The sequence below is a fragment of the Apis cerana genome, linkage group LG5, assembly GCF_029169275.1.
Source record: "Apis cerana isolate GH-2021 linkage group LG5, AcerK_1.0, whole genome shotgun sequence".
Lineage (NCBI taxonomy): Eukaryota > Metazoa > Arthropoda > Insecta > Hymenoptera > Apidae > Apis > Apis cerana.
The window spans coordinates 3,934,218-3,956,517 of NC_083856.1; the positions used below are offsets into that span (position 1 = coordinate 3,934,218).

The 22,300-nt window shown below is 34.8% G+C and overlaps 1 protein-coding gene and 1 long non-coding RNA gene across 3 annotated transcripts in view; one reads left to right on the forward strand and one right to left on the reverse strand.

Moving 5' to 3' along the window:
• LOC108001387 (hemicentin-2) overlaps nucleotides 1-17,239 on the reverse strand; it is a 146,437-nt gene extending 129,198 nt beyond the window's left edge. For both annotated transcript variants that reach the window (XM_062074569.1, XM_017062372.3), the window contains exon 1: nucleotides 13,259-17,239. In XM_062074569.1, coding sequence (XP_061930553.1) covers nucleotides 13,259-13,367 — 109 coding nt within the window. In that variant the 5' untranslated portion in view covers nucleotides 13,368-17,239. The remainder of the gene's footprint in view (nucleotides 1-13,258) is intronic.
• The window catches only part of LOC114577982 (uncharacterized), a 93,948-nt gene extending 72,405 nt beyond the window's left edge, over nucleotides 1-21,543 (forward strand). The window contains exon 2 of the long non-coding RNA XR_003698513.2: nucleotides 21,213-21,543. This is a non-coding gene — a long non-coding RNA (uncharacterized LOC114577982). The remainder of the gene's footprint in view (nucleotides 1-21,212) is intronic.
• Nucleotides 21,544-22,300: the final 757 nt, after the last annotated feature.

Sequence of the window (22,300 nt, forward strand, 5' to 3'; positions counted from 1 at the left end):
AAGTAGCTTTCGAAGACACATATATCAAGAATTTAATTATTCATATTCATACTTTTCCTTTGCCAAAGAAATGATTTGTAAATAATTCTTATACAACATCTTTCCTTGTTATTAAATATTATTCCATACTATATTTGAATTACTCAAAAAAAAAAAAAAACTAAATTAATAAACCCGATTTTTTGAAAAATTTTATTGCTTTAATCGCAAAGATCAATCATAATTGATTTATGTAATATCGATTACATAAATATTTATAACTTTTTCAATAACTTTAAATCAAAGCTTTATTTCCTTCAATTAAGATTTAAAAAATTAGAAAGAAATATCACGTTTTTTATTATATTTTCCATATAATCCAAATATAGATAACTCATTATATTGTATTTACATCTTGAATGCGAAACAAATAAATTAGTATATTCGTCGGATATTATAATCTAATATCTGCTCGTACTCCATTGCACGTTTATATTACCAGAACCTGTTTAAAATATAACAAAAAATAAAGAATAAATATAAGATATTTTTTCAAACACCTGTAATAAAATCAAACCAGATTAATATTACACGTAAAAAAATAACAAAAAAATTCGCTCAAATTTTATCGAACCTGTTACACGATTCCACAACTGATTATTGCTTTCATTACACAAGCGAGAATGCATCAATACCTGTTAGATAAATAGACACAGATACGAAATAATGTTTCTCACGCGAAGCGACCAAGTTTACGGCGTTATATGCGCCGCCAACTTACGTAAGCCGGAGCATTTTCGCGGAAATGGCGCAAAGACGTCGAGTTGAATCTCGTTGCCATACCCCTACACAATGCCGCCACTGACGAGTACCGATCGCTAAGAGGAAGGTATCTTTTATTAAAATAATAAAGGAATTTCATTAAAGGAGTTGTCGTCGAAAACGTGTCTCTGAGCGAGGGGGGGATTGCAAGTAGGAGGGTTGACGGCGAGAAAGAGGTCGATAGTCGTGGGGAGAAGTGGAGGAGGAAAGGAGAGACGAGGTAGGGAAGGAGAATATGACACGGTAACACGGTAGAGGGTAAGGAAAACCCTGCGAGTATCTTTTCCACCCTCGCCCCCTTATATATCCCCGTCGCGTGCATTTTTCTCCGCCAGTTTTCTTTCTCGTCTCACGATATCCGCGCCGCGTGTAATCCTGTTGACACGGATTAACGAGGATTCTTGACCGTTGTGCATCAATGCCCACTTTGTTCTATGGTAAATTAATGGATGTCGCGTTTCGAATTCTTTCACTGGAGTCGAGACGGTGGCACGTCGTGTTAACGGTACACGTCATCATCGCGCTCCTCTATCAAAGGAAGAGTTGACGAACATTTTCCTCGTTATTTCTTTTCTCTCTCTCTCTCTCTCTCTTTTTTTCTTTTTTTATTTTCCTTTTTCAAGGATCGTGCAACTCTTCGCCAACCCCTGTGTACCAGTGTGAAATATGAACGGGGTTGGTTTAATACGGGTGATGATGGTTCGTTAGAAAAGTCTCTTGGATAATATTTTTCTCGCCTCGTTTTGTCAACCTCGCAAAATGTATTTCTATTATCAATCTTTTATCGTCTTAACTCAAATCCTCGAAAGGTTGAAATGTTTCTTCTAATCGAATGTTCCTCTCTCATATTTCGCAACTTTCGAATTCATCAGGAGATTAATTATAATTATTTACGAATTATCCTCGTTAATCGTTGCATGCTTCGAATTTCAACGATTCGTCTCATCGAATCCGTCGTAACCCAGAAACTACGAATACTATTATTCCCCGGCGTTATTATTAAATATAATAATCCGGATTCGAAACGCATATTCGCGCACTCGGGCCAAACGACACCCCCGGTTTTCTCCAGGCAGTGCACGGAAATTTTGCACGTTAATTCGTGGAGAAACTATTATCATAGCCATTGTTTCTCCATATAGCAAGCTAGCAATTGCTACGCCTGGCCGGAAATGGTGGAACGGAGAAGATGCATCGGGGGCGGGTATAAGGGGTGAATTGTCTTGAGTTCGAACGATTCGACGAAATGGCTGCCGGCTACTCGTAACAATATCCGAAACAGGTTGCCCGTACCTGTTCACGTAGCTTAGCTTGCCGCAGATTACCGGTAATCCCTCGGGTTCGGGTAACAGTTACACGCTTTCAACGAGAGACGGGGAGTTTTGACCAAGCTCTGTCCCGGCCCGCGGCGGACCCAACTTCCATTCGCACTCACGACGTCGTTGAATCTCTCTCTCTCTCTCTTTCTCTTTCTGTTTCGTAAATCTCTGAACCGATGAACTTCCCTGTGCGATATACAACAATTCATCGTTAATGCATTGAAAAGAAATAAGAACGTTGCATGACGTGAGATGTATTCTGTAATTCTGTACGAGAAATGATAATGGTGCGCATCGAATGTTTTAAATTTTTAAAAGATGGCGGTAATAGTATATTCGATGAAAATAAGAGAATAAGAAGCATTGATGAGAGATAATTTTGGATAGAGAAATGGAATTGGAGGATATTTGATAATTAATAGATGATAAATGGGTCATTAGATATATAGATTTTATGTTGTTATATCTTCTTAAATGTTATTTATACTTGATATCAATTAATTAATTCATAAGATTGAAAATCATTACATATAATATCTCTTGATAATTTTTCTTAGTGAATTAAAAAGATGATCATTAAGTTTAAAGAATATAACGAAGAAAACAAGAACTTTTAAAATCATCTTCAATATATTTTATAAAAGAAGAGGAATTTAAATTATTATAATTTTTTATTTGATATTTTATCAATCCATATCTGATTCCTTGTCCCTTATTTAAAATAAAACTTTTAGATTTAAAATAATATTTTATCTTTCGTATAATGATGCATACTTACATGCACATGTAATAAACAATACTCTTACCTGCGTTTATCACTTTTCACACAAATTAAGAATCGATTTATGAGGAATGAAAAATAATACGCAATTAAATGAGAAACAATATTTTATCGCCAATTGTTTTTAAGCATTCTAACTATCCGATTAAACGTTCGCCACTTGACGAGCAACGAATGTTTAATGGGGTTACTTCGTTTTGCTCGGCTCTCGTGTAGAATTACCCGTGGCGTGGTGTAAATGAGCGGCAGACAGAGGTGAATCGGTTACCAGCGGATTAGAGACCACTACGGAAGTCTCGTATTTCCAGTTAATGGCAGATAACCCGGATCGAAATTAATGATATTTTTGATAATATAGATTCACGATTCATGATTTCGTGGATTGTACACTCGTGCGTGCCTTTAATCTCAAGAATTTATTGGTGCATGAAATACACGTTTTACTTATCAAATATACAGAGACACGAAACACGAAACGAGAACTTCTAGATTTTAATATTGATATTTCTTGTTGCTTTTTTTGCAATATTTTGCAGTTTGAAGTATTGCTCATTTATATCGATGATAATCAATAATCTAACGTACGATAAATGATAATTTATTCAAAATATCTTCTACACGGAGGAGTGAAAATTACTTAATATACACAAATCAGTTTACAAAACTTCATTTAAAAAACGATCTTACTCTCCGTTAAAATATAGAAAGATCTTCAAATGAGTTTTTTTTCACTTGTTATACATCAACAAAGCATCCAATATCGTTGTTCAAATTGAATATAATTAATTTTCCCTTATCCCTTTCTTTATTTCCCCTCAAATAAATCTAACTATCGTAACTGGAAACAAGAGAGAGCAAATTTTTGCGGGACTTCTGTCTCAAATAAGTGATACGTGGAATTCGAGCGAAGGGGATGAAATCGAATGGTGCACGAACGAGTGTATCGATTCACGTCGTGAAAACTAATTACCGTTAAACGAGAGTAACGAAACAAAAAAATGGCGTATTCGTTTAGGAAGAGGAACGTTCGTACCTTATAGAGTGAGTTACATCGTGTGACTGATTTTGAAATTGCTCTCCGGATATCAAGAGGATCTCGTAGATACACGAAACGGCGAATATGGGTCCCTTTGACGCATATCTGTTAATGAGATTCGAATAAATATATCTAATTAAAATTTAACGTGATCGTGTTTCCTCCATCCGTGGTGCAGCTTTGACCGTAAAGGGTTAAAGGGTGAAAATTGAAACTGCTCGCAAAGATTAATTCTAATAAATCTGTGAATTATGAAATTTATAGTATATGGTACACGAATCGGTGGTGTAAAAAGAAAGAAAAATATAAGTATTGAACGAGTGGAAAAAATGATGATATTAAAGCTAAATGATAAAATGAATTTGAAACTTGTTGAAGAATTTTCTAATAATGAAGTTTTCAATTTTCAAGAGATCAATTTTTAATATGAGATTTATAATAAAGTAATAAAATATTTGTAAAATGATAAAAAATGTTATAGAGAGTTAATTGTAAATCTTTAATTATAAAATATTGAATATGAAAACAATCAATGTTTTCATACCCTGATTATTTGAAACAAGAGAAAAATATAAAAATATCGAAAAATTTTACATTATAGATATTTTACAAATTAATTGCAAAAATATCTATTATTTCATATTTTACTTTTTTATAAAACTTATTTATTTTACGATAGCTGTAGAAACAGAATGAATTATAAATTTTAAAATAAATATTCAACTTAGGATCTTATATTTCATACTTTAAATTGGGGATACAAATTTTTTACCTAAATAATAATCATTTCATCCATGTTAAATACATTACTATATAAAACAACTTTGCAATTTTCCTCGAATCCTCGATCCACGAATCCAAAAGAAACGGATTAATCTAAGAATAAAATGCACGAATTACCGAGCGAATGTGAAACTGTTTCACTGTTTCACGGAAAAATTCGTGAAAAATTCCTGTTCCAGCCGGATCACGTGTTCACTTGGATATAGGAGCATCGAAGTGGATCCACTTGTTACCTGTATCAGAATTTTGCGAAACGAGGCCCGTGGGTGCGATATTCCGCGTTTTCCACGTGAACACCCGTGAGAGATACGCGAAACACGAAACGTGGCATGTCGGCCGAGGCCTGCATAATTGCACGACAGATAATGAATTATAATAATACTGGGGTTGTATTATATTCGAATTCTTGTCAGAGGGTCGCGTCGAAACGGAAATGCTCGAACGAGATAGGACGATTACGCGTAATTTCTGTAATTCTCGTTATTTAACAAACGTTTTGATATACACGCGTCGCGTCGCTACTTAATTGAATAAACTGTCTGGCAAATTACGAAAATATGCAGCGGAGGTTAAAAGGTTTCCAGCGACATTGTTCAGCGTTATTTTCTTGAGTAATGTATATATGTTTATAAATATGACATTTTTAGTCAATTCTCTGTATTTGTGGAAGACAGATTATTTGTGACATTTTTATAAAAATAATTCTTTCTTTCTAAATGAAAAATTTTGTGATGATATATATCGTGAAAACTCTTAACAAATTTTTATCCCAACAATTATACGTTTAATAATTTTCAAAGGGGATAACGCGTTAATATCCAAAGTTCATCCTATTTCGTTTCAACCTATCTCGCTTTAAAGTTTCGATTAAATCAAAATTTTCCGATATTCCCTTGTTAGTGTAATACACTTGATTTAATCGTGAAATACGAGTATAATTGTATCGTTATTATCGATATTAGAAATTGCCCGTTTAGATTTACCCCTAACCAGTCTCCATGGAATCGAAATTACCATCGTGTCGTCTTGATACACGGCCGATCAGTTAATCAATAGCAAACGAAATTCCAGTTCATTGCTAACCAACTCTCTCCATATTGATCGCTCCAAATAAAATCTAAATACATACGTATATATATATATTTACACATTTTAATCAATATCCTCGTCTCACATTAAAATTTTCACTATTAAATTAATTTCAACCACAAAATTCAAGGGAAAAAGCACAAACAGTAACCAATTTCAAACGCTACTTAATTCTCGCGATACAATTCGAGAGTCAACGATGAAAATTCACTCGAGGATTCGAGAAACAGGTTTTAAATTTGCCGCGAATGATGCGGCAACATTCCAGAGTTTTCATCACGAGCGGCGCAACATGCACCCTCCTCCTTCTCCCGAGAGGACAGGAACCGTATAATTCGTGACAGAAGACTTGCACCGGCATGCCTCGTTTCTACGAGCGCATTCAAATTAAGAGCTCTCTAGATGGGACGCACGGTGTTCAATAAACAGAACACGCCGTGTCACTTGACCGTCCACTCACGTTTTACACTACACACAGAAATAGCGAACTATTTTCACAAAAACCTACATCAAACGGTTCGCGCCGGCCAAGTCACGTATACATCCTCCGATTCGGCTTTTATTTTCAGTTTTTCCGTATCGATCGGGACCGGCTACGACGTTTAATCGTGGTTGTTAAAGCCAGTCCGGATTCGAGAGAGGAAAAAATAAAAATAAAATAAAACAAAAATGTTGTAAATTTCCTCTAGGAAAAAAGAATCTCCAATGTGTATCTCGCGTAACTCGTGTGTACGATTTTCCCAACACGTGAAAGTCCTTTTTTTTTCTTTTTTCAATTATCGAGTCACGTTCACTTCGTCAATTGGTACGTCATTAGATGAAAATGTGTGCACATCGGCGTATAAAGAGCGTATAAGTAATCCGCATGATTTTCCAATACCGTCGTCGATATTTAATTATTGCAATCAGGGATCTAATTCCTTCCAAGATTGACGTGTTTATTGAAACATTTGATGTTTGATATAATTAATTCTGAAGTTTTGACATATGGTAATTAATATGGTATAATAATTTATGACATTCAGAATTTTCCAAATATTCTTTTCCGTCTTGTATTTTATTTAAATCTTTCTCTCCTTTCTAGAATTTTATTCTCTATGTTATGTTATTAGAAACATCGCGAGAAAATTAATTCAATTTACATTAGAAATATAAAATACACAATCACAAAACTTCAAACTATACAAACAGAGGAAAGCACCAAAGGGCGGGCATAATTACATCAATGATTTATTTAAACTGACTACCTTCCTCTTCAAGACTCTCCAAACATCCGAGACCACGTTTCAACACGCACCTAAACGCAACCGAACCGCAAGAAAACCAAACAAACCCCAAGTATCCACCCTCGATCCACTTCAATCAACGACGTTTAAACTGTGACCCTCTCGAATCCTATCATCCCATCATTAGAGATTCCGGATAAAATCTCTGTACAAACTGTTCCGAAAGTGACTCGCGTCATTCGTCACGTCGATTTTCGCCTCCAACTACTTCGAACTTCGTACTTCGAAGTGCAAATTATCGTTTTTCGTCGATGAGACGCGAGAGAAGAAGTTGACCAAAGGCCACACCGCTCGTCCAATGACAAATGACCGGCCATTACGCCGATTTCGTGGTCACCCCGTGGTTCCTATGCTTCCGAGAGTGGAGCGCAAAAAATTAATTACCATCAACCGGCGCGATGCTGCAATTGCCGTTTTTCGAGTGTCGCCTGCACTTCGGTCACTCAGCCCCGCGGAGTGCCTCGTTCACCCTCGTGACCGTGTTGGGGCGAAATTTATCACCCTGTGGAGGCCACGCCACGATTAATACGTTTGAGAGACGCGGCTCCCTCCTACGCTGATGAATAGCGAGCAGCGAAACGGATTTCGATAGATTGCGGCCTACGGATGCGAGAGAAAATTAAGTAATAGTATGTGAGCGCGTGGAATTTTTACCGTATACGTGTGTGCGTGGGCGTGTGGTGGAATTCGGTATTGCGCGAGCGTATCTCATGAACCCTGTCTATTTGAAGTATCTTCGTTATTCGGAACGATATTCGCGATGTTAGATAGACAGAGATGTCCAAATTGGAGAAGAGCTGGAAGAGATGAATTTAATTTCCTTTAAGCGGAATTAAATGCAATTTTTTCATGCTTGATTTCGCTAAGTATGTGAAATATTATAGTACATCGATTTCTAAAAACGATTTCTCGAAACAAAACGTGTTCCATGCTTTTTATTTGAGTTTATTAATATTAATTTCATTATATGCAATGTAAAATTTTCTCGTTTAGTCTTACAATGAAATTAACAATTTCTTTCAATTATTTATATGATATCTTTCGAATGTTAGATAGGATTAATATTAGATAATATTGTGATATACGTTCTACATTTTAATTTATAGTGAAAAATACGGGTAAAAGTGGTTCGAAAATGATGTACATACGATATTCAAAAAAATAAAAATTTCCTGATAATAATGGATTCCATCCATCACCAGCATTCTAAAGAAATATACAGCGGTGAATATGAAATCCTCGAGGTTTCAGATCCACCCTCTTCAAAGAGTAATACTCACACTTTTCATCGTTCGATCAGGCTTACATACTGGCGCATCGAGGATAAAAAGAAACAGACGTAGCGCGTTCCGCGAAACGGGAAGCGCAAAACCATCTGCACTTTTAATCCTCCATTTAGGCCGTTCAAACCGTTAGTCAACGGTAAAGGAACCACAGATACGTTTTCTCTTCGCGGTTTTCGACATTAGATGGCCTTCAATGGAGGCGTTCAGGTGGCTGAGCCGCGGTTTTCCATGATACATACCGTTCTGTGCAGAGATTTCTGTGCGTTTTACCACGCGGCGGCCGTGTAAAAGCTTCGAGCTAAAAAGGGGTGTATCTTTGAAAATCGCAGGCAAATATCGTGCGGTGGAACTCGGTCGACGTGAAATAAGCGTTAATGGAAATGGATTGAAGCAAGAGGGACCTTTGCTCCTAGGGAAAGTAAAGAAAATTCAACCACTGAACCATTTATGAGCCTTTCTTTTGTGTCTCTTCCATGTAACTTTTTAACCCATGGCGTTAAAATTAGAAAACAGTTACAAAAGATCGAACAATTTGCATGCGATACACTTTGGAATAATTAATTTGAAGAAAAGGAGATTAATATGAAGATGAATGCTTGTTTTTTTAATTAGACAAAAATTTTAAAAAGTAACAACGTTCTTTTAATTATTTTAGAGTAAATTGTTTGTAATTGGAACAAAGTGTACATTTAAAATTACGATGAATCTTATAATAAATTTATTTCATACTAATTTTACAAACGAATATTTTTAGTTATGCTAATAAATATTGCTAAATTCAATTCTATGTTGTTCCACGTATCATCGATTCAATCTTTATAATTTGTATCTAAATTTGAGACTTATGATTATTTTCAGTCATAAATATCAACGATTTACAACGACACATTAATCCAAATTCCTAATTTGTGACAATTAAGAATTAATCACAAGAGTATCATAAAAGTATATTGTTCTAACGGTACTCTTTCTCGCAAAAATTCATAAAAACAAATTAACAATAGTTTCATGGTTCGAGTCTTCGTTTTTGAAAGAAATTTGAAAATTTATTAAATGTAAATAAAATAAAAATTAAATAATTCTAATTGAATTTAAATACAAAACGATTAACTCGCATGGTAGTCAAAAATGTAGAATTTTTTCATCTCAAGATTCATTTTCGAGGAAATAGAATTTAAAAATTTGCCTATTACGTGAATATTTAGTTCTTGAATGAACATTTTTTTTTATTATACATTATCGTATAATGTATAATCTCTTCCATTATTGACAAGTTTCCAAATTTTTCTTTTTAAAGAAAATCGAGTAGAAAAACTCATTTCATCTTACAATTTGGATTTATTTTATCACCGTCCCTTCTTTTAGCTTTTTATCAAATGCAATCCTGTAAATTGATACTTATAATAATATCCAAATGTCCAAATACGCTTTTAATTCAGGATTAAATTAAAAATTTACCTTAAACCTCTGAAAGATTTTCCAATCAAACTGAATCCTAATTATTTTCCGTACTCGTTATCGATTTACACTCCAAACAGAATTTTATCACTGAGAAAATTAGTGAATCGAAAAATAGAACATGTCGAAAGCATCAGTTACAAGGATTAACCACGCTGTAAAGGTTTGAATAATCGTTCGGGCATCGTTTTCATTAATTATGTTTCCCCATGGAAGAGAAAACATAATTAACATCGAGTGTTACGGAGTGCTTCGAGTATCGTTCACGTATACGTAAAGCGGCGTAAAAACTATTAATTAACTTGGTACATGCACGAAAAAGTTACCACACACGTTCTGTTTTTCATCCCTGCCAGCACCTGTTGAAACAAATGTTCAACAAACCCGACAGAACCGCGAGGATAACGTTCGATCACACGCTCGTAGTTTTGTAACTGGAAAAGCGGGCAATTGCAATCGCAATTAACCGTTTTCGAATTCACTGCGAAGCTTGTAGTATTAATTCGGATCGAACAATGTTTGTTCGCATATATCCGTGTTGATGTATTCTTTTTTTTTTCTTTTTTCTTTTTTCTATTTTCATATATAATTAAGCGAACCTTCTCGATATTCCCTGGAAAATAATGAATTTTCTTTGATTTCGTTACAAATGGATTTATCAAAACTAGATGCGAACAGTTATTTCGTAACGTTTCGTGTTTATATATTTATTTTAAGAATATTTCAGAAAAAATGATATATTCATATGTATGCTTATTGTATTTTTGTATATTTTGAAAATATTCTCGAATCAAAAGAGCGTTACATATAGAATAAATTAGGGATCAATTATCTTTGTTTATCGATCGAAATTATAGATCTGTAAAAAGAATGTATAATCTAAAGATTATATATAGACTTTTAATTGAATAAAATTTAATTCAATAAAAAGTATGGAAAAAGATGAAATATCATACATCAATCGCATAATTTACAATTTTTCACAAACAACATATCCATTTATAACGAAAATAATCGAAGCAATCACGTCGGGTGATTCACCTTGTCCAGCATCTTTGCAGAGATCGTATCTCGTTCCCAGAAATAATCAATACCCCAGCTTCCGAGAAAGAATTAACTCAGAAAAAGATAACGAAGGTGCAGCTTACGTCGATGCGTTCGCGGAAATAAGGGGTGAGCGCAATGATTAAACGGTACGCGAAGGACGGAACCGTTTTAATAAATAGAGAAGTTTTACAACCAAGTTTCGCAAGTTGCGAAACTCGGTACCACATTATTTTCCGTCTTACAACCTCAACTTCCCCCTATTGAAATTCCAATTTTTTCCCCCCTTTCCTCTCCTCCCCCTCGAAGCGGGCCGCGAAATTTCTTTTCCTTTGTCATTCGACGATAAATTCAGAAGGGGGCTTAGAGCAGCGGTTTAATTAAACTAGTTTAACTGTCATTCCGTTCCTTCAACTTAGCTTGTTCGCCGCACGGTGTGGCCCGCTTCGAAATCGATAATCGCTGCCCTCTCCCTCCTACATTTTTATTACTTCTACGTACGGATTGTAGGCTTTAATATTAATTTCCCCGTGACAAAGGAGGGCCTACTCCATTACGTACGGTATGGAGAGACGGGCAGAAGTATCCAGCTTTATTGGAAATTCTTATTCGACGTTGCGCCTCACCTCCTTTCAACGAAAGGTAGAGAATTCGAAATGGAGCCATTCACTGTGATATTAACGCTTTGAATTACGGCTCGATATTAAGATACTTTGACGATCGCGTTGAGTTATTAAGCGGTGTAAATATTATTAAGTATGAATGAATGTAAATCGAAATATGCTTTTATGCTTTTTTAAATTAAGAAGATATAAATACAATATTCTATTTATATATAATTATGGATGTATAAATTTAAATTTAATCACGCCAAACGACCGTGCATTTTCACTACTATGTGTATAATTATTTTAATATCCTGTAAATACCTAGAGTTTTTAAAATCTAAATAAAATATTTGTATTCATGTGAAGATCGCGGAAAATAGTTAGATACGTCCACGTGTTGTTATTAATTCTATCTTTGACATCTCGAAATTTGACATTCTAATCATGTCATGAAGAAGCTCAAGTTCAAATTTAGAATTATCTTTAGAAATTAAAAAATACGATTCATAAAATCCATACAAATCTAACTATAATAAGAATATTGTATTTCTAATCGTATCGTTCCAATTTTTATAAAAACAACTTTGCTTTTATCTTCGAAATTAAATGATTTGAAGATGATTTCCAAGAATAATCCTTTCACCGCATAAAAAGAACAATAGCTCACTCTGAAAATAATTATTCATGAAAACGTGCATGAAAATATTGTCGCAAGAAGATCCTGGATCAACAGTCACGATATGTAAAATTCAGGAAACGATTACTTGCAAGATCTTCTTATAAGAAGAAGAATTCTTATAAGAAGTACAAGCATAAACCTATCGGATATTTTTAAGAAATATTCTTAATTTCATAAGAAACACAAGAATTTATACATATTTCTACGAAACTGCATTCAGGAAATTTTTATAGCGGTGTACATTAATTAAGAATATAAATATTTATTTTTCTCTTTCTGAATGTGCAAATAGATTTCTGATACACTAAATGGTTTTCAATGTAAGATATACGTGACTTTTACAAATAGGAAAATATAAAATATAAAATTAAATGGCAATCCTCTGTTTGTCATCCCATATTAGACCTATTGATTCAAGAATATCTGAAATTTATCTACGTAAATTTATAATATCATTTATTCACCAGAAAATCGTCAGGAAACCAACCGATCTAAATCTTGATAAATTAATTAATTTTTATAACCAAAAATCTCTCTACGATTTTCTACGAATTAATTAAAAAGAAAAAATGGAAAAATTTCAAAAACAGCAGCAGCATTAATTAGCCATCTTCCAAAAGCAATTAAACCTATTCGTGTTATTTTCCCCTAGGATCCCTGCACAACATCGCACCCTATCATCAAAAGTTCCCGAAAAATTTCAGATAGCACAGCCGCCGCTGTAATTATCATCCGTTCGACAAAGCGAAATTTCATCCGCCGTTAAGACCGCACGTAAAACACACACGTGTCCTCAAAGGCAAAGGCATCACCGTGTAATAAAATTTCTCCACGCTCTACCCAAAATTAAAGGAACAAAAACAAAGGGTGAAATTCAAACGACACCCACCGAGGAAATTAACTATCCTACCGAGAGGAATTAACCGCCGACCTGTTATCCTCTTTCTCGAGCCCACGCTTACGAAAGGAGAAAAAAATTCGGGAGAGGAAACAGTAGTGGCATGCAACTCTCCCTCCCTCCCTCCCCCATTACTCGTGATTGCGCGTTATAGCGAGTATAAATAATAAATAAAGGGTGTACGACTCACTTGGCTTATCCAGATCAGATATCTCGAGCTGCGAGTACACCGTTGCAATCCCCAACACGAACACCGTGGTCGTAGTCGCGACACTCCACCGGCACCTCCACCACCACATTTTGTCTCCCTTTCGCGCACTCCTGGCACACACACACCCTCGGCCTGGCCGCCCCCCCGCGCTCTCGCCGCCCTTTCAGCGGTTACCTAGTCTCGCGACCGTCGTGAACCGGCACTAATTGCAGCTGCTGTTGCTGCCGCCGGTGCAGCCGGTGTTCTCCTTCTTGTTGCCGATGTTGCCGCCGCTGCTGCATTGCGCCGCCGTCGTCGACATCCTCTCGACTCGCCTTTCTCGTCCTCCTCGACTCTTCGCTCGGCTCGGCCCTCGACAGTTTTGCCACCACTTTTGCCACCCGATCAGAGATTTCAATCCCGCGATCGACGATTCACGCACTAGCGAAACCAAAAGCTTTCTCTTCTTCTTCTTCTTCTTCTCTTCTGCAGACCCTCGAAGACTTTCCCTCTCTGTCCTGTACTCCGATAGCTCGACGAATCAATTGATCTCGTAACCCTCGGCCGAGCACTCGTTCCAATTACGATCCAGGGGAGATCACCTTCCAAGGGAGTCTCAATTAATCCACTTGTAGGAGGATAAATGAACGAGAGGTGTTCGAACGTTGACAATTCCTCCCGCGGAAAACTTTTCAACTTTCGGTGCGGTTGCAGGATTTGACTAGGTTTTTGGCGGGTTTTTGTTAAAAATATTTTGCGTAGAAAAAAAATGTGCGGTCGGATTTCAATGGCAGTCGGGATAATTAGGCAGTATTCACTGTGTAAACGATAATTTCTATACCATTATTATATAGATATCACCAATGTTGAACTGTTATTTGATAAAAATTCGACGAGATTCCAACACTTTCCAACGTTCTTCAAAATTTAACAAATACAAATACACTATCGATGTGCACCAGAGTACGAAAAAAAAAAGAAAGATAGAAAGAAAGAGAATGAAATTCATATAGAAAATTGGCAGTGTAGCGCAAAAGCACGTCAGGTATCAAATTGGATTGATTCTTTCGACAGATTGGCGAACCGTGCGATTCCTCGAAGCCATTCACTTTCAACACAGAACTGTTGTCTTCGGAGATGTTTATCGCGATATTCGATATTTTTCGAAGTAGAAGGCTTATCCTCGCGGAGGAAGCAACATTATCACGACGAGAGGGATGACACCCTTAGAAATTTAAAATTCGAATTGGTCAAAACGGATCGAGCTTAACCACAAGTAACGTTCTGGACACGGGTCTAGTTTACTGCACCACTAGCTCCGAATGAACTCGTCGGTTTGCCCCTATCTCACGGCTCGTTACTCGCACCGCTACTCCAGGGGCGCGTACACGGAAGGACATTCGCATCCAGCGGGATCTATGCGTAATTAAATCCCCTTGTATATCGATATTAATCAATCAACGAATCAAATCCGCGGCCGTTATTAATTAACTGCCTCGATGGTTGGAATTGGGGCAAGATTTACGAGTTTCGAGCGCCAATCGTTTTTCAATTGTTTGTCTATTATTAATTTTCATTTCTTCCCTTTTTTCTCTGCCCCCCCACCCCCCTTTCCGTGTTTTATTTTTGCCCGATCAAACGAAACAGGTCGAGTTTAATTTCGTTTTTTTTTTTTTCGATCCATCGCAGTGCAAACACGTGCTCGTTTTCATCTCTCTGCCGATTGTCGCGCACCATACATTGACGTACTCTGTCGTCCACAAATGAGACACCATGCTATCACATCGTCGAACGTGGTATTCACACTATCTCGAATTGCGCATATTTAAAAAAATATATACGTATCCTTTGCAATTCGCGTCAATCCGTTGCCATCGATCTCGTTGGATGGATCATAGATCGATCGAGACGGATGAGAAACGTGGCAGCGCGCACGCAGAAACCAAGATCACGTTGTCCCGCCGCGATTTTAATTCATAAATCACAGGAGCACCGTGATCGTACTCGAACACGAGTGAACGACAAACCCCTCGCTTGATAGAACCACGTCGAGTCCTGACCCGTGGCGGCTCGGTACTGAAACCATTGAGTAGCGTGAAGGACCACCGCAAGCCGGTTCGGCTTCCTTCGTGGCCGCTCGGCTAACTTCGGGCACGCTCGCGCTACCCGTCCTCATCGTGCAAACCGGTCTGTCCTCGTCATTGCCGGCGCTATATCCACCTTTGCTTTTCCCTCTATACAATCGAGCTTCTTCTCGCCTCTTCCTCTCGCTTTCTTAACCACGCACGCCGCGTCGAGATCACTATGATTTAGAGGCAGAGCTAATGAGTCGTCATAATCGCCGCGGTACAAAGCATGCAACTTCTTCGAGAGATCGAAGCTGGCATGGATTCGCGCCGATTGAACGACACCTGTCTGAATCGTAACCTTCGTCTCCATCGTTTTTTTTTTAAATAAAACTTGCTGCGATAAATAGTTTTCGTTCAAATTATTTTCGGGTTCCGTTTTTATTGGAGGAACGAATGCCGAAAGAGAAGAGAAGATTCTTAAAAATCGAACCGCATTATATAAGATCCGGAGCGGGCCACTCGGGTTATTTGACTTTAACCGCTTGCGAAATTAGTAGGTTTTATGGGTCGATGACGACCGTAATTCCCTCGTCTCGCGATATCGTGCGAATTGGTTAATATTCATGAATGTTACGGGATTGGATAGCTTTGAATCTTGAACGAGTCAAATTATCCGCTCTATTATACCAATAATGTGTGGTAATAAGAAATCGAGAATTTTATTTGTTTTGATTGATACAACATCAGATTAATTAAGAACGAAATGAGAATGTTTAATTTGTCTATAAAAAGTTTACTATAATTCTCTCAAAAATTTTATTCTTGACTTATTTTCTATTCTCTTGTATAAGAAATTACATGTAATACTCAAATATATAATTCTCTTGGTTTCATTTATGAAATAATATGTCGTAAAGAAAAACACAACATGAAGTTATATTCCTATATAAAATAATGAGAAAAAAATATCATGTTTACTTGTAGTCAATAAATGCACTGTCATAAGTTGATATCTTACATATTTTGAACACATATTGAGTATGATTTCATATTGTTATTCATATTTTTATTATTAAGAAAGAAAAAAAGAAAATAAAAATTCTTAAAGTAATAAAAATATCGAAGAAATTTTCAAATGATTAATATACTAATTATAAATCTTTCATCCAATAATCCCTTATCCAATAATCAATGTTATAATTGATAGATTTCATATTATATTTTAAATATAAATCATTCTGGAAATACATATTGGGATCCAATATGAATAAATAATAAGATTTTCCTAAATAGCTTTCTAATAATATATCATCGAACATTATAAATAAAATATCAAAAGTATTGAGAATATTTTCGAAACTTCTATTTTCCAATTAAAATAAAAATTTTTAAAACTATTAAAATAGATTAATAATGGTTAAATTAATACGTCAGGGGATACAGTTAAGAAATATTAACGAATGTAAGAATCTTCTCATTTCTTCAAAAATTCGTTCTTAAATTCACCAGATAGACACTTGACTCGACCTACAATCTATAAAGGAACGCTCTCTTTCTAAAATACTCATTTATCACATAGTACTTCTCTGTAAAAAGATTCAGCTCCACATACATCTTACACGAATTCCTACATATAGCACCAAACACGACTACATACCTACATCGACATCTAGTTTAGAGACATTTTTAGAATTCTTACCGTTCTTGCTCCTAAAAATTCCTTTATTTCTGCAGAATTAAAGTAAATTAAGTAATTGACCGATGAATCGTTGAATAAATTGTTTGCATAAAAAATTTTAAATTATAGAAAAATTGAAATACATTGTTATAAATCCTAGGCAAACTTTAAAATTTCCAATTTCAAAATAAAATCCACATAAATAAATGCACTTTCGATCCCTGCAATTTCGTGATAAGCGTTGTCATTAGACACTCGTCCAAAAAGAAATACGTTCAACACCCAAAACACGTTTCATCAACATTGATAACTTTAAATATCCAGTTTACAGATTTAAACACGGTCAAGCCAAGAAACGAGGTTAATGAGCACCACGGAACATATGTTTCGATCGGAAGATTGGAGGGATTGAAAGGGTAGAACGCTTATTTACGTCATAAACATGTTCATGAAAACTGATAGTTCGTGCATAGGTGGTGCACGCGCGAGATAACACTCCTCGAAACTTCATGACTACGAGAACTCTCTGCGATCACGATAAATTCTGGCTTTCGTGTTTCCGTCGCTATCGGGAATCGCCTGCAAATCACTTCCTAATCCTCATCGAGTAGGTATCTGCGAAGGTACCTTTCCTAAATCCCCTTTCTACGTTTGAGAACAGCCTAGGTATGTATATCTGTTTTCCTACCATTTACCGTTTTGACGGAGCAAGATTTTTCATTCTTGATTATGAAACAATTTCACTATATTAACTATAGCAGTAGTAGTAATAGTAGTAGTGATTTCGTTAAATTTACTTGTGATATTAGTTTTTCTGTAATTGTAAATGTTAACTTTGTAGATGAATTTGTAGTAGATATTAATTTTAAATTAAATAATAGGAAAGAATGTACAGAAAATTTGCAAGATTGGAATCCGTGCTCGATGATTGGTGAACCCCGAATCGGGGACTTCATGTCTATCGTTGGAACATTTTCTTGATTCATCGATTCTTTATTGCTCTTTCGTTTACGAAGATTCTGTACTATTTGATTCATTTTCGTATACGTATTCTATTATTAGTAAATATGATATTATATTAAAAAATCTTTTAAGTTGGAACTGTCATATAAAGAGTATTAGCTGATAAAATGAAGAATGTTACATAGAAATCTTTTTCTTACTTTTTTGTGATGTTTGCTGATGATTATTGCGGCCATTAGTGGAAAAAATTAATAGCATAAGACGGCCTTTGAATCATTATCTAAACTTAAATATTTGAATCATCGTCTAAATCATTATTCTCATCAAAAATAGATTTAAATAAATAAAAATGTGAAGAACAAGTAAATGTCAATTTTTTTTATCATTTATATAGTATAATTAAGCCTTCATGATGAAAATTAATGTAGAAGATTTTTAGTTTTAATTTAATACATACTTAATGATTCTTTGAAATGATATTAGTATTTGTCGCTGTTACATAAGAAAAAATTATACTATAGATAACTTTTAATTTATGATCTATAAAATTTTATCAATAATTGGTTTAACATACGAGAAGGTGTTAATTATATATGACTTTATAGATAGGAACCAAGTTCGTAATTTATTATTTTATATCCTGTAATTTTATCCTAACTTTTATTATTGTTCAAATTTTTATGAGTTTATTCGACTAGATCCCTAAAACAGTGGATTTTAACATCTCAACGATCCTATCGAATGCATCGTTAATTTTGAAGAAAAATCGAACAATTTCGAAATCTCATGAAAGCTAATCGCGTGACTAGCATGGTATCGGGTTTAATGTATTTTTTTAAAAAGCCTCGAAGCCTGAGAGAACGAATTGTAAGCAGAGACGTATGCTCGTGAGATAATCAACGTGTCAGGGTCAACTGTAATAATTTATCTATATCGAGATATCGATACTATGCATTTTCTTTCTTCTTCTTTTTAATTCGCAAGTTCAATTCGGTGTTCGCTTTCAATTGCGAAATTTCTTTCTTCTCTTGGTCCAATAAACAATTACTGAGAGTAAAAATTAATGATAAGAAAGAAATAATTCGTAAAAAATTGTATTTTTTCTTTAAAATCTAAATTACTCTGTAGCAAATAATCCTCGATGATGATGGTATTTTTGAAAAAAAATATTTGTCGAAGATATTAATTGGCAATACAATGACCTATAACGAAGATTGAATCCGTTATTTAAGAATTAAAAGCAATTTTTTGGATGTTACAAGCAATTTGCTGATAAATTAATCTGTGACGGATTAATTTATTTTATTATTTACAAGTAACAAGATAATGTGCGTTAAAAATCAATTTACCACAAGGATTAGAAAGTTTCATAAATTTCGTTAACTGCATTAACTGCTAATTGCCATAAAAAACGTATGATAGAAAAAGTCCAAAGAAAAAAAAGAGAAAGTTTCTAATTCTCTATTCGTTATACTTTTATTCGTTACATATCTTGACTAAAATAGATAATTTTTATATATATAAAATATCGTCGAAATTATTCTGAAAAAGCAATAACAGAATTATTATCAAATTATTATCAAAGAAACTTACATTCAAATAATTCATTTCTTTGATTTACGTGAAATTTATAAAATCTATGATCAAAATTTAACATCACGTTAGTCAAACCATGTTTTATGTATGCCATACATAAAACATGCAAGTCAGCCTCATCGATGTTTCACCAGATCGTATTTAATCCCTTATTCGATGGGAATGCAAAATGTCCATATCATTGGTTTATAAACATAGAAATGTACATGTTACAGAAACGATGCCAATCTCGACGTTGACTCCGAATATATATATATACGAACTCATTAATCTTACAAAACTGAGTCAGTTCAGTTATACTATAGTGATTGACAATGATTATTCATTATGTAGAATTCATTGGCTTTAGTACAAAATTTTAATCCTTGGCTTAAACTGGTGGAATATACGATACACATTAATCATACTGCATGTTCTATTGCAGTATGATATTCAAAGATTAATATCACTGTTGAAATAGCATACTATTTACTTACTTTTTTATAAAAAAAAAAAAAAAAGAATGTAAAAAATCACTATAGTAAATATGGAATGAAAATAAAAAATGAAAAAATGCAAATTGAAACGAAAGATGAATTACAAGTATAATTCGTTGAAAATTTAATGATATGAAATTAATAAATTTTAAAAAAAATATAACTGCAATAAGCCAAAATTAGAAATGAATTAAATTAAAAAATTTAATTCCAAAAAATATATTTTCTCAAAAAGCAAAAACTCTTGGCAAAGCTAAGAGAATTCTGATGAAATATCCCACGTAATTATATTCATTATTTTGTTAATAGAACAGCTAATCGCTACATGATACATGGAGGTAAACGTCACTAATGAAAAATAGAAGATATTCCGAAGACCTTCCCATTTCCTGTTCTCCAACTCTCGAACTTAATATCTTATGAATATGCATTATTTAGGTGGCACCAAGCCATAAAATCGTGACAAATATCTTCTTCAAATTGTCATAAATACATCCAACCATAAATATTTCTTTATTATGAAAATTCAAAGATTACAATTAAGAATCGTGATTTATAACGTAATATAAAATATTCTGAAGCAATCTGTTTTTCGTATTTATTCGTTTTAATCATCGTACGAATAATAAAAAAGGATATAGGCGTAGATCTGAAAATTTTTCACTTTACAAGTCATATATAGACATAATTCATAATACAATCTTATAATATCTTGAAAAATTAATAGATAATACTTTACCTAAATAATTTTACATTTGCTTCTACAAATTTGTATTATATCGAAAATTTTAGAACATCTACATTCGTAACTTGAAATGTTACTATTTAGCATAAATATTACTGAATAAATTTCTCCCAATTTTTGATTTATTTATTCTTTAATCAAAATCTCAATACTTTCAACTATCTTTACCACACACGAATTATCAAAATCATCCTGTCCATTATTAATTTTACATAACATATTCCAATTTCGAGCAAAAATATCTCAATAATACAAATCCTACGATATTTTTTAATCTTTGAGCAATCCCACACACGAAGTTTTTTTCCTCCCGGCGCATTTTTTCCCAAACTGCCGAAGCATAAACGATCCTTACACAAACAATCCGTATAGCGTTTCGAATCAGTGGAAAAGCATTAAAAAGTCGTTAAACGCATCCATGTTTCAGATTATCCGGGATAAAGCCACTTGAATGCGGATTCGAAAGACTCGGATGCGCTGGTAATCGGCGGCTGCCATTCAGAACCTGGCGGCTTGTGAACTGGTCAGAGTGTGTCTGGTACTAGCCCAGACCGCGTGCCGGATCAACGATATTTTACATCGAGCACAGAACCCGCTTTCATGGCATTCCCAGAGGATTGGAACCTGACACCACGTCATACATCATAGTACACCGTCGAATACCCAGGCTGTTAACCCGAAGCACAAGTTAGATACGATGTAGGTTTCCCGTGGCCTCCTACTTGTCGAATAAACTATGAAGCCTGTCAGTCACACCATTTCCTCGTCCATGATCGCTTTATTATTTCCATTTTTTATCATTAACCATCGCGTCCACAATTCTTTTTCAGTTGTGTTTTGATCTTTGATCCAACACTCGTATTAAACATCTCTCTGTCGAATTTTTCCAATATTAATTAATTTTTAAAACAATTTATATTTTCATAATTAAAAATATACTTGCCATCGAACAAGATCTTTGATAAAATATATAAGAAAAATTTCAAAGATCATGTTTCACCAGAGAAAAATTTCTCAAATGAGTACAAACTAAATTTCCACCAAGATGCGATCGTGCTAAATAACGTGTTTTTCTGTTTTTCCTCTTTTCACGAATAAAAGAAACCTCGTACCGGAAGAATTCTTTCCCCAATTGCCTTCTATAGTTTTAAATTGCAAAACAATTCTCCCGATTCGGCTATAAGCGCGTTATACGTATTAAGCACTTAACGGAGGTGCAGCCACTATTGTCAAAATCGATCAGGACAAATGGAAAACCGTCGGCCGTGAGTTTGTTCCGGTCGAATAGGAGGGGTAGCCATCCGGTTAAGGGGAGAGCGAGAAGTACTAGATAGTCCGTAACAGTTAACGGTGGTTCAGGATGGCCAGGACGTATAATGTAAAAGGGGGTGAAGGAGGACCGTGTGGAAATTTATGTCAGTGTTTACGCGAAAGTGGATGGTGCTCTTGGCCGGGAACTGAGAAGGAGAGAATAGTTATTACGATTACCGTGCAGAATAACGAGTTTCCATCCGG